Here is a 14,169-nt window from a genome sequence, read left to right as displayed (position 1 = left end):
TTCAGGTGCACCCTTCCTGGTGCTGGGGCCTCTGCACAACACAGCAGTGTGTCCCAGTGAGGTCTCCTCCTCTCCTACAGCCTCAGCTCAGTCCACCACTGTAAATGACAGCAGGTGAAAATAATGTAGCTGGCTCAACAGCAATAGCACCAGCAGCATCTAAGGTAGCCAAACTGAACTGTCACAGAGCCTTTCTTTTTATAAAGGAATTGACAGCAAGAAGTAAATATGTTGTATTGGATATATGTTACTCGTGGTGTGTGATGGCTTATCCTGTGTTTTTATATTTGTATGTTTATTATGAAAAAAGCAGAATAGTTACAGAAATATCTCTTAGGAAGCTTTCAGGTTGAAAAACCCTTTGTCAGGCTGAGGAAGTACCTGCAGTGGGTGTGTCTCCTGGTCCTCGATGGAAGGAATAGTAAAGAAGCCAGAGGCATGCACTGAATGCAAGAAAGCCAGTCAGTGAAAATGGAAATAGAGGTGGCAAGGGGTGAGGGAAAGGCTGGGGTGGGGATGGGGAGGAAAGGGGGATGAAACAGCTCTGGTAAAAGTGCAGAGGTACCTGGGGTGTCAGATGTCTGGCAGGTCACAGTGTGACAGAATTCCACTGTCTATATTGAGCCCATGAGTTTCTGTACCTACTGCCTAGGAGGCTGATGAAGTGCCCAGCTCTGAAGAGTGGTTTGTACATTCAAATAAGCACCCAACCTCATCACCAGAACTGAAGCCAACTTCCTACAGCTCAAAACACAAAACCTGCCAACTATCTCCAGTACCCTGACAAACTGCACACCAGAATCTATCAAACACAACAATACCCACCTACCTGTGGGGGCACATTCCTCACCAAAAAAACCTATGCCTCCAGTCTCTCAGGCCTGATCCTGACAGGGAACAAATTACAAACCACTTTTCACAGCTGGGCCTATGAATTTTACTTCATCAGTCTCCTAGGTACAGAAACTAGGTACATGGACTCGATATGGATTAGACAGTGGAATTCTGACACATTGCAACCTGTCAGACATCTGGCTCCCCAGGCACCTCTGCACTTATATCTGCACTGCTACATCCCTCTCCCCCCCCCAACCCCCACTCCAACCTGTCCCTCAGCCCCCTCCCCCGATGCCTTCATTTCCATTTTCACTGACTGGCTTTCTTGCTTGCATTGCACACCAGGCCAGCCTCTGGCTTCTTTACTATTCCTTCCATGCTGGACCAGGAGACACACCAACTGCAGGTACTTCCTGCTAGCATCCCAGCTAGCAGTTAAGCTAAGCACACTAGGAGACTCACAATGGCACTGCAACTAGCAAACATCAGGCCTGTCAAAGACGTGACAGGTCTGGGTTTTCCCCAGCCAAGACTCTGTGTGTGCGTGTGTTAGCTGGAGGTTATGGCACCTCCTACCTGCCTTTCATCAAGAGATCATTGGTCCTGGCATTTACAGGGCTGCTGCGCCACCAGCAGTCCCACCAGGCCTCCCTACCCTGGCAGAGTGCAGTTTTAGTGGTCATGCCCAGGACCTAGGGCCTCCTCCTTCCCCACAGCCCCATCCCATACCTCCAAGTTCATCCTGGCAGGGGAATGAGTTCAGCAGGGACATGTTCTTCCCTTGATGGCTGGTGATGCAGTTAGTGCCCCCTCCTGCTGAGAGCAGGGCATTACCTGGTTTTTAAAAAGAAAATCAAAAAAGGAAATAGGTGTAGACTGAGTAAGGAGGGTGGCATTCAATCCATCTGCACCTGGAGCTTGGGGAACCCTAGCAGCAGGAGGTTCACCTTCAGGAACACCAGCTGCTCCACCAAACCAGCATCCAAACAGGTGCGGTGGGGTGTCACTACATCCCTAGCGATGCTGAACACCCTCTTGCTCAGCACACTGTTCGGTGGACAGGACAGGTGTTTGCGGGCAACATGGCCAGATCCGGCCACATGGGGCTGTGGCTTGCCCAGTAGGCCAAGGGGTCACACAGCAGTGGCTCCACATCCTTGGCAAGATAGGCACCCAAGGCATGAGCTGGAGTCTGGTGGCTTTGGACCCCACCATAGAAGCCATGCCCTTAGCCCATATTGGCAGCACCTGTGGTGGAGAACAAGACTGGCTCATGGATGGCATGCTAGCATGAAACAGTGGATCCCCCTATTCCACATCCTGCTGCCTCCACCATTCTGCCTCCCTGACTTTCTTTACCAGCACCTCCGTCCACTGATTCAGTATTTGGCTGCCACACACGGTGCCCTTCACCCTTGGGTCACACATGGTGGCCAGCACATGGACTGTACCGGACTGCAAGGGATCAAGCTGTTTCCTTATGCCCTCCTTCAGCTGCCTCATCAGTGCCTGCACATCTGGTGACAGCGGCCTGCCCCAGCCAGGAACATTGATCCCCTGGAAACTCTCCATTTGGCTCTGAAGTTCCCTCACTATGTGGATCACCTAGCTAAAGAGGGCATCAGCAGCACTGAGGCTCTCAGTGGCCTCAAGAAAGGGCTTGGGAATCACCAAGATTTGGGAGATGGTATCCCACTCAGTTTTGTTCAGGGGGCCGCTGATCCCAATGTCCCTGAACAAGGCCATCTCATGGATGGCCCTCTGTTACTTCACCAGCCTCTTGAGCATCAGGTATGTGGAATTCCACCGAATCTCCACATCCTGCATGATTTTGTGCTGTAGGATGTTCAACTCTTTTTATCCCACAGGCTACTTCTGGTGGAGGTAGCCTGGCACCTTCCTGCATTTTTAAATTAGCTTGCTGGTAGTGGTAGCACCGTCACCAGCAGCACTCTCCCCCTCCAAAATGTCCCTGACAAGGTACAACTTGTGTGCTACATAGTAGATGCCAGAGTTGGCATCACAGACCACCTTGACCATATTGGCCCCATTGTCAGTGACCATGACCCCGTGGGATCGCTCACCCTGCCCAGCAAGCCACCCCTGCACCAATCAGTTCATGGCCTCCATGATCTCTGTTGCTGTATGGGACTTATCCATCACCTAGGCTTGAAGGAGAGACCACCAGGGCCTGCCTGGTCACACCAGTGCCCTGTGACAGAGAGGTATGCATGATCTCCACCCCAGCTGGTCCAGATGTCTGAAATGAAGTGTAAGGCCACCTGCAGACTTGCCTTACGCAGCTCTTCCCTTAAGTACTCCGTCCATGCTTCATACAGGGATGGCACCACTGTCCTACTGAAGGTGGTGCGTGCAGGTACTTGGTATGATGGGACCACAAGTGCTATGAGCCACCTGAACCCTGGTGGCTCAGTGAAGGGGACGGGATGGCCATCGACAGCAAGCATCTCCCCAATGCTCTGGATGAGCTCACTTGCCTTTGCAACACCACCCCCCCTTCCTGTCTGCCTTTCCCCCACTGTTCCAGCATGGCCTGCCTCTGCTTTGAGGGGACGGGGGCTTTATAGCAAGAGGGGGACTTCCCTTTGGGTACACTCCCACTGGTGGCAGGCTGAGGAGCAAGGGCAAGGGGGTAGTACCTGCAGAGATGCATCAGCATCCCCATGGTGCTCATGTGTTTTGTTCCCTTGCTCTGGCTGGTTTTGGCTTGGCAGTGCAGGCAGACAGCGTACATGGGATCATCTGCCAGCTCAAAATGATCCCAGACCACACTACCTGCTTGCTTTAGGGGTGCAGGTGAATCTGTGGATGCTGCTGCACTTTCCCCCTCTGCAGCAGGCAGAAGCACAGCAAGAGGAGAAGCGAACTTGGCTAAGCCACTTGCCTCTACCTCTACATCAATATTCTCCAAAGTGCCTTCTGGGGAAGGAGACCTGGCTCAAAGGGAAACTTGAGGGGTGCCAAGCACAAACTCAGCTGATTTTTCCTCCTTCCGCAGAATTTCCCTTGCTAGGGCACTGAGATCCAGATGCAGCAACAGCTCTTCTTCTGACACTGGAAGGATCAGCATGGGAAGTAACATAGGGGTGGAGTAGGCTGCTGTGCTTGTGCTGCTGGTTCTGGTTGTGATCATGGTGGGGGTAGGAGCTAGGTTAGGTTATGGCTGCTGAGCATGACGGGGATGCAGTCTCGGGCACAGGCAGTGGCAGTGGCACTGGCACTGCTCCCCTCTCCTTGCTGCTTGTAGCAGCCTCATCCTTTTTAGCTGGAGGAAAGAGGCTGTGTCTCAATTTGGTGGGACGGGAACTTACAGCTCTCCCTCTGCTTCCTCTTCCACCTCTCCCTGAAGGCTGGCCAGTGTGGCCACCTGCCTTTCCATCACACTTCATTATGTATTTCATATCTTCCTTTTCAAGAAATATATAAATGTATTTGCGTTCCTATATAAACTGAAAACTGTAGGTACGGTTCAGTGATGAGATTTATCAATGCAATAGAAATATATCTGTGTGTGTATATAAACTCAATAGCCTTGGTGTGGTGCAAAGAATGAACGTATAAAAACAAATATATATACTCCTATACAGAGTAAATTCTATAGTAACCCTATCCAAAATAAGTATAAAATTCAAAAGAATAAATCAATGAATATAATAATAAAATAAAGGCACCTACAAGAAAAAGGTATTCTGAAATCTCTCATGCTAGGGTAGCAAGCAGGGAATCCTTTAGAAAATCAGTGCTGCTAGATGTAGTGATTTGATGGTGAGCTGCTAGAACATACAGCTCAGTAAGTGACCCTAAAGCAGAAAGCAGGAGTAGTTTAAAAAATGCTGCCTTTTATGCAGTTTTTCTGTCCCTCCCCCAGAGCACTGGGGTTGGAAGGGACCTCAGGGAAGAACCACAGCCAGCTACACATGTCAATAATGAGAGCACTCCTTCCCCTCCACCTTCCCCCCTCACTTTACTTTCTCTTTCCCTGCAGGAAAGCAAGCCAAGCCATTGAAGGTAAGCCTATAGCCCAGCTTCCCAGTCAAAACTCAAAACGTTTTGAATTGTTCAAAACGTTTTGACCTGCCCTGTTTTGAGCCTGCCTGTTCCATTTTGACTTCACTGTTTTGAGGTTGAAATGGCTCAAAACAGTGCCGAAACAAAACGGGCGGCAAAATTTCACACAGCCCTACTAGCCGCTCCTTCCATCTGTGACTGACCCTAAATACAGGCTTTTTTCAGTGGTGGGCTATGTACCCATTTCAAGTCTTCAGAGGAAGACCCAGTGTCTGCGGCCACCTCTGTACTTTTGCAGTGAGCTTAGTAGAAAGACAGACAGAAAATTAAGAAAATATCTCCCTGCTCCCTCTGACGCCAAAAGGAGGGGACTAGAATGAGCATTTGCTCAGAGCATCCTCAGAGCCTATGATGGAGCAAGGGATGGATTCTATGGTAAAATTCACAGCCATAGTACTGCTGAATAAGCTGGCCCCTGAATACATGCAGACAAAATTATATTTAGGCTCGGCAGGAATTGATTTTTATCAATAAACAGCAATAAATGGTGATTTCACCTCACTTTCACAGACCAATGAAAAAATACTTCCATTATTAATAATCAAAAACAGAGGGGAAGAACAGAAGGGAGTCACAGGCCAGAGTATAGCAGGCCAGTCTCTTTAAAGAGGAAAAGAGGGGGCAGCCTAATGACCTGTCAATTAATCAATTAGCTGCTTGTTCACAAGGTGCTGGGAAATGGGCTGGAGGGTGATGACAAGCTACCTAAACCCCTACTCAAAGACCAGATGGGGGAGGGGGATGGGTGGAAGTTGATTCTAGCAGGAGCAGAAACAGAAGCAGCAGCTGTGGAGGAAGCCGTGGGAAGCAGCAACAGGGACCTGACACCTGAGTGGGACAACACAGCTGGAGTACTGTGTCCAGTTCTGGGCACCACACTTCAGAAAGGATGAAGATAGGCTTGATAGGGTAGGAGGAATGGCCACCCATATGATCAGGGGCCTGGAGGATAGGCCCGTTAAGGAGAGACTCTTGGAACTAGGCCTGTTCAGTCTGAGTAAGAGAAGACTGAGAGGTGACTTGATAGCTGCCTGCACGTACGTAAGGGGTGAGCAACAAGATCTAGGGGAGCAACTCTTCAGGTAAGCACCTCGGAAGGATGAGCACCAATGGGCACAAGCTAAAAGAGGGAAAATTTAGGCTGGACATAAAAAAAAAAAACCAACCAACTTTTTTCTCCATAAGGGTTACCAGAATCTGGAGCACAGCAGAGGTGGTGCAGTTGGCATCCTTGGAGGTGAGACTGGATAAGCACCTTGTTGAACTCATTTGAGCCCAGTAACCTCCTGCCCATGACAGGGGACCAGACCTGATGATCTTACAGGTCCCTTCTGGTTCATCGATTCTATGATTCTAACTCAGCTGCCGAGAATGGAGGAGAGACTGTAAAAAGAAGCAAAGCAGCCTACTGGTGAGATTGGTACGTGGAGAGAAAGACTCCAATTTAAAAAGATACAGGTTTTGGTGTTGTCTTGGCCTTGTCAATTTTTTTTTGTTTTTAGGGTTCTTGGGTTTTTTGCCATCCCAGGGGCAGAAGATCTTTATATTGTTAATTTAACTACTTAAATTGATAAAAATCAATGGATACTATTAATTTTTATTTTTAAGCATTTATTTCAAAATTATTTTTAAAAAATCAAAATCAAAATCTACCATGCCTATTTTTATTGCTGGCAGCCCAAGTTATATAAGTGCAACTTTCCACTCATACATGTTTCATTAAACACATGTTTGCAAGCAAATCAAGCACAGGTGGATATACATGCAAAGTGGCAAACACAACGAAACAAAAAAATTGATCTTATAATGCACCAGGAGGAAAATCTATGTCTTGCTTTCAGTCTTCACGTTTTTTGGTCTTGTATTTGGAATATAAGCAATATAAAATCTTCAGTATGGTCTTCACATCTCTGCACATGATATCTGTGGATACATAAGAAAGTAACAAACCAGATTGGAAACATTAGAAATCCTTGAAATAGATAGATGCCAACTGTCAAAGCAATGAACACCATCTTCCACTGTTCTCAAATTATAAAGTAAATTTAGACAAAGTAATTGAGTGAGAAGCAAAAGAGGAACCATAGGATTTTCGGGTTTTCATGATTTCTGAAATCAATTAGAGACACGTCACTGGAGAAAGGTCATATAATATATAGTAAAAAATAACTCTACACTGGCAGAAAAGACACTAGAAATTTAATAGGACTTTACACCTATAGTTTTATTATGAGTGTACCATGTTATGAGTGATAGCAGGTATTACATTAACTCTTTATTCCCTGTTTTTCAAATGTTTGCACTTTTTTTTTTTTTTGGTTTTTGAACGTTGCAATTATCAGCTCCCACATTCTGGAAGGGTACAAGATATTGCTACCCAGTCTTAATTTAAATTAAATCCAACAAATGCATTTACAAATGGAAGACCCTCATGTGAGAGATGTGTACATGCTTGTCTGTATTTTCATTTGGGCATGCATGCCCACACCCACACACACCACATAATGGCCGTCTGTGAATGAACCATCCAACTAGAAAAATGCCATTTTTTTAAACACTGGAACTGTGTACTAAGGGAAAACATGAAATGCCAAAAACTTTACATCTTTAAATGAAGACCTGATGTCTTTCTAATAGGCATGCTCCAGTTCATCAACTAGTTATTGTGCTTTATGCTGATATGATTAGCTAAATTTAGATGGTCCATGTTATGCAAGATGTCAAGAAAGATTACCCTCATAGTCCCTCCTGGCTTTAAAAATCTATTAATCCATTCATGTCATGATTCTGGAAACAGGGCCCCACAACAGATACTCTTATTACCAAGTAAATGTGGTTGGAATTGTTACATGTTTTTTCATCAAAAATATTGATTTTTTCCAAACTGGACCCTTCAGGGAACAAATATACCAGTCAAAATGACAGGAAGAGAGACCAGTTGAGAACATCCAATACTGGAGGTTACCAGAGCCATGGGAAACTGATTGCAGTATCTCAGCTCTGAATCAAGCATGGTCCACAGCCCGCATGACTGCACCACTCATTGAGCTTTTGGCTGTTTCAGGGTGGGTCTCTCCCTGATTCTTCATGAAACCCTCAAGGCATTTAGAAGGTTATTAGCCCAACACAGAACATGCACGACCATGTACACACAAACAGCAAATTCAAATATCAAATCTTTTTGAGAGAGAGAAAAATTGTTTCCCACCTGGCTCTGTTCCTAAATGTAATTTTAACAATGACTAATGTATTTTAGATCATTTCAGTCTGGTTTTAAAAAGTGTCAGCTTAATAACCAGGAGGTATTACATCAGGAGAACTGTTGCTAGTGTAGACAGGAAGAAAGTTAAACAAAATGTGACATTCTTAATATCAACTGCAAGTGAGGCAATGTGCGGAAAAGGAAATATTGTATAGTGTATGGGTGTCATGTTGAAGAAGCTTTTACAATTGATTTAATGAATTGCCATTTCTCTTCCAGAACAAGATCTTTGTTATCACTCACCTTCAGGGTTGAGATGAACATTTAGAACTCCTTCATCTGTCAGCAAGTCCATGACAAGGTTAACATTGTGAAGCTGTTGATAGGGAAAGGTGAGATCAATGGAACAGAAAAACAACTTTAACTACAGGCATACAGGAGGTACTTTAGTTCTTAAATCAGTATTTCTGAACCTTTTTGGACTCAAGGCACCCCTTGCAAAATGCTCATTTTTAGTTTTCACTCATTTTTTACTGTAGAAATATAATCGAGCAATTCATTTGTTGCAAAGAACTCAGGAAGACCACAACAGGTCAGAATCTTTTCAATGCTGTACAGTGGATTCCTATTTGAAATATCAAATAGTGAATTTACCTCGTGAATACTGAATTTACCTTGTGAATCAGGTCTGCACACCAAACTGTGCTAACATTTCATGGCACCCTGAAGCATCTTTAAAAAGATCTTAAGGCAACCCATGGTGCTATGGTACCCTGGTTGAGAATCAGCATCTTAAATAATTGTAATGAGAGTTGGAATTGGTTCTGAAATATTTTTTCATGCTGTTTTTGGTTCTGATGGAGTGCCTGCTGTCACTTTTACCAAATGAAAAAAGTAAAACCAAGTTTCCAGTAAGAAATGACCTTATTTACTCAAATATAAGATGACCCTGATTATGACTACCCCCAATAATGAGATTCTATATATGAAAAAATTATAAATTTGATATAATCTTCCAGGTATAGAATCTAATTATTGGAGGTTTGTCTGGAATTTGCTCCCTTCCCACTGCTACAGCAGGAGAAAAAAATCTGCGGGACTAGGTAGCCCCTTTACCCTCTGCTCCTCCTCCCCCCGCCCACAACTTCTTTCCCTTGTGGCTCCTTCCTCCTGCCTTTGTCAGACCCTGCTCTCCCTGAGCATAAGAAAATGAGGAGCAAATTAAAAAAAAAAAAAGAAAAGACCTTGAAATATACACAGCTGTAGTCATTTGCAGAAAATACGCATAGATTTAGTTCATCCAGAATTAATGTATTTCAGTGTTTTTGAAACTGCTGCAAGTTTTAGCACTCCATAAACACACTTTTAAGTAGCACTTTGGCATCTACTTATATATAATACAAATATACATGTCATTAGTCCAAAGCCAAAAGGGTTATGTTTTACCATATAGTTCACTGGGTTGGGCCCCAGCAGAGTCAACATCATTTCAGGCCATGGTGACCCACAGCTCAGCATATGTGTTCTCCAGATATCCCCCCCCCCTACAAAGGATCCATGTGCTAATTAGCCCCCCACTCATGACTACAATTGGGTGTTCCTGTCACAAGTCCTGGGATCCTCTAGAATTTTGTATGCAGATGAGGCACAAGGCAACCTGGTCTGGCTTCACCTCAGAGGGCAGGGCCACACTAATTGTATATAACAGCCTGAGAGAGGAGGCAACAGAGGGATTCTTGGTGAATTCTTTGGGGGCCTATTTGGTAATATTTGCCAGGCATTTAAAGCTGATGTAGAAACAGGAATCATTGGAAATGGGAAAAAAAGACACAGATCAACTGTGGGAGCAAAGGGGGAAGTAAAAATGTATTCATTGTAGTAGCTCACCTTGACTTGAAAAAAGATTCGACACTGAGGTGGACTGTGCTTAATGGATGCTACCATGTATTTTATTCAGATGGGTTGTACCAACCTATTCTTGTGGTAGGTTCCTGTCAGCACATGGGCCATGTGTTTTGAAGTCATGCTGAGTGTTGGCTACGTTTAATCAAATTCATACTCAGTTTCCATTACTGAGTACATGCTGCTTTTGGCAGCAGTTTAATGATAAGCAATGCATTTAATGACGTTTTCTTATATGTATTTGTGAGATGAGGAGTATGAAGGAGTGAGAGAAAGCAAACAAAATCCCCGAGTTGCCTTACATGCTGGGCAGGGGAGGTCAGGAGAAGAAAAGCAGCCAGCAGTAACAGACAGAGAAGGTGAAAGCAAGCAATACTTACAACATGGAGGGCTGGTGGCACTGCAGCTGGAGACTGGAAGGGAAGAGAAGCAATTATCACACTTCCAGAGCAGCATCTCACTCCAGATTGGAGGAAGGAAGCTGCTCCAAGGTATTTCAGGCAGAGTGGGGTCAGAGAGGGGTAAATTCCCTGCAAGCCAGAGAGAGGAGTGGCTGAGCATCCTGGCAGGCAAGTGTTGTGAAACTTGCTAGAGGAACCCTGGGGGTGTGACCCTGAGAAAGAGGCAGGCGAAGGCCTGCACACACAAGGCTACTAATCATCCCTGGAGTGGAGTGACACCTGAGGATCTGGGGAAAAGGCCAGAAGAATTGCTGTTCCAGGTTAGAGCCTCACTGCACATGGGAGAAATCCCATTGGGACTGTGAATGCTCATGAGTAAGCCAGAGCAGGCTTGTGCAGAGCAGTGACTGAACTGATGGCTGATGAACTGAGGCTTACTTGGCTGACCAGAGAAATCCAGGGCAGCCTATGGGCCAAAAGGGGGGCACATAAAAAGTAGAAACAGGGAGAGGTTACCAAAGAGGAGTATACCTCCTCTGCTCACGCTTGTAGGGAGGCAGTTAGATGGGCCAAAGCTACCATGGATGAGGATGGCATCCCAAGTAAAGGATAACAGAAAATTGTTTTTTAGATATATAGGGAGTAAAAGGAAGGCCCAGGGAGGAATAGGACCCCTACTAAATGGGCAGAAGCAATTGGTGACGGACAGGGGGGACAAGGCTGAACTCCACAACGAGTTCTTTGCCTCAGTGTGCCTAAGAGAGGGGCAAGACAAGTCTCTCACTGGGATTGTAGACAGGCAGCAGCAAGGCGCCAGACTACCATGCGTAGATCCTGAGATGGTGCAGATTCACTTGGAGGATCTGGATGCCTTTAAGTTGGCAGACCCGGATGAGCTCCATCCGAGGGTACTGAAGGCACTGGTCAACGTCACTGCACAGCCATTGGCAGGAATATTTGAACGCTCGTGGCGCACAGGCCAAGCCCCAGAGGACTGGAAAAGGGTCAACGTGGTCCCCATTTTCAAGAAGGGGTGGAAGGAGGACCCGGGCAACTATTGGCCAGTCAGTCTCACCTCCATCCTTGGCAAAGTCTTTGAAAAAATTATCAAGGCTCACATTTGCGAGAGCCCGGCAGGCTTAATTATGCTGAGGGGAAACCAGCACGGGTTCGTAGCAGGTAGATCATGCCTGACTAATCTAGTATCTTTTTATGACCAGGTTACAAAACGCCTGGACGCAGGAGTAGGGGTTGATGTCGTATACTTAGACTTCGGGAAGGCCTTCGATACAGTATCTCACCCCGTACTGGTGAACAAGTTAAGAGGCTGTGACTTGGATGACTACGCAGTCCGGTGGGTGGTGAATTGGCTAGAGGGTCGCACCCAGAGAGTCGTGGTGGATGGGTCGGTTTCAACCTGGAAGGGTGTGGGCAGTGGGGTCCCGCAGGGCTTGGTCCTAGGACCGATACTCTTCAATGTCTTCATCAGCGACTTGGACAAGGGAGTGAAGTGTACTCTGTCCAAGTTTGCGGATTATACAAAACTGTGGGGACAAGTGGACACGCTGGAGGGCAGGGAACAGCTGCAAGCAGACCTGGATAGATTGGACATGTGGGCAGAAAACAACAGAATGCAATTCAACAAGGAGAAATGCAAAATGCTGCACCTAGGGAGGAAAAATGTCCAGCACACCTACTGCCTAGGAAATGACCTGCTGGGTGGCTTGGAGTCCTTGTGGACTCCAAGAGGAACATGAGTCGGCAGTGTGACGAAACCATCAGAAAAGCTAATGGCCCTTTACCGTGCATCAGCAGATGCATGACGAATAGATCCAAAGAGGTGATACTTCCCCTATATCGGGCACTGGTCAGACCACAGTTAGAGTTCTGCATGCAATTCTGGGCACTATACTTCAAGAGGGATGCGGATAAACTAGAGAGGGTCCAGAGAAGGGCCACTTGTATGGTTAAGGGCTTGCAGGCCAAGCCCTACGAGGAGAGACTGGGGCACCTGGACCTCTTCAGCCTCCGCAAGAGAAGGTTGAGAGGCAACCTTGTGGCTGCTGTTACACCTCAGCTCTGTATTCTTGGGCAACCCTGGCACAGGATGCAGTCTGTCTGACTCACAAGGATTCATCCTCCCCCCCCCCCCACCTAAACGAAACTGATTAAGATGCAGTGAGAGACGCACCTAAAACTCTCCAGATAAGGGTGATAAGAGTGAAACAACTGCCCTAGGTCTCATTTACATCTGAGATGGAACCAGATGACCATTCATTTACATGAGAGATGGAAAACAGAAAGCCTGAAGCAGAGACTGCAGTGAATTCTGGGACCAGAGAAGCAGGAGAGCGCTGCATGATGGGGAATCTGTGCTTCCAATGTTAATCAACCCATGTTCACACACACCCAGCTCAGCATTTATCAGACCAGTTCTAATCTGGATTTGCTAAGGACTTTTCTCCCCCCCAGACACACACACACAGCTCTAAGTTTAATAGGCATCTCGGGCCGTACATTCCCCGGTCCCAGTATGGGAGGCCTATTTAAACTTGATTGACTAAAACTCGGTTGCTGGGTTAGGGAATGCTGAGGCAAGAGACCGAGTCCGAGGGGGTATGGGCAACATTTGAACAATGGTTAAGGGTTCATCACAGCATCCAGCCTGCTGGAGCCCTAATCCCAGGTGTTGTCGTATCTTTCCCGAGACGACTGGTGGAAGTCCTCTCCACAAAAGGTTATGAGCACTCCAATAATTGCTTTAAGTCTGTTAAAAGACTATAGTAAAATCTGGAAAAGTCATGCTAAGCTGAGGCTTGTGCACAACAAGTAAAAATCCCAAATCCTGATGCTGCAAGCTATCTATTGTTCCTGAAGAAACCATGAGATATCCCATCAGTATATCTGCCATCCATAGGAATTTCAAGCTGGCTCCCAAGTATTTGGGTTACTCCCTAATCTTAAGTGTTTCCTGATTATCAATCAGTTTCCTGAGATGGTCCAAACCAGATAACCCCTTGTCAATAGAAAAGACAATGATTTACACTACTGGGGGTGCTTCGAAGCAGCTGAACTGAGGGTATAAAAATCTGTAAGTGTGTGTGCTTAAAAAAAAGGAGAAAGAAAGAAAAAGAAGAAGAAGCAGGAAGAAAGAAGGAAAAAGAAAGAAGAAGAAAACTCCTGTGCTGACACCATCCCCTGTCATTCTTGGGATGCTGGAAGAACAGATCATCTCTCTATTGTGCTACGGACTGTGCCTGTCAGCTTTGCAGCCTGAGTACTGTGGACTAGGTGAGATTACAGCGCTCTCTCTTCTGTCTAGGCATAAACTTCTGAACCTGAACTGTATTAGTTAAGCTTGAGCTAAGTTTCCCCAAATACTTAGTGAAACCAGGGTAGTATTGTCATTGTTTGTGTTTGTTTTTCTTTTGCATGTCTATTACTACTAGTACTATTATATATTTCATATGCTTAGCAATAAATAACTTTTATAGTCAAACTGGTAGTAATTGGGTATACTTTTCCTTCTCTGCTTCTCTTTCCGCCCGTGCTCTACAGCAACGCTTCTTTTACCTATGCTAAAGATTCCTGTGAAGCCCAAATTATTGTGGGGTCTGCTCATCAAGAGGCCAAAGATTGGGACGTGCTGAGTTTGAAACACATAAAGGGATCAGCTTGTACAGGCTGATTGACCCAGTTTGACTCAGACGTGCCCTTATGAACTGAATGCTGGCCCAT

At 45.9% G+C, this 14,169-nt stretch overlaps 1 protein-coding gene across 2 annotated transcripts in view; it reads right to left on the bottom strand.

Moving 5' to 3' along the window:
* Positions 1-6,520: 6,520 nt before the first annotated feature.
* The window catches only part of PARVG (parvin gamma), a 45,619-nt gene continuing 37,970 nt past the window's right edge, over positions 6,521-14,169 (bottom strand). For both annotated transcript variants that reach the window (XM_006263623.4, XM_019493161.2), the window contains exons 12-13: positions 8,432-8,504; positions 6,521-6,849 (exon numbers count right to left, since the gene is read on the bottom strand). In XM_006263623.4, the coding sequence (XP_006263685.1) occupies positions 6,764-6,849; positions 8,432-8,504 (159 nt within the window). In that variant the 3' untranslated portion in view covers positions 6,521-6,763. The remainder of the gene's footprint in view (positions 6,850-8,431; positions 8,505-14,169) is intronic.

The sequence above is a fragment of the Alligator mississippiensis genome, chromosome 4 (genome assembly GCF_030867095.1).
Source record: "Alligator mississippiensis isolate rAllMis1 chromosome 4, rAllMis1, whole genome shotgun sequence".
Classification (NCBI taxonomy): domain Eukaryota; kingdom Metazoa; phylum Chordata; order Crocodylia; family Alligatoridae; genus Alligator; species Alligator mississippiensis.
The sequence above is the reverse complement of the archived record's forward strand: the minus strand, read 5'-3'. Positions and strand labels throughout refer to the sequence as shown.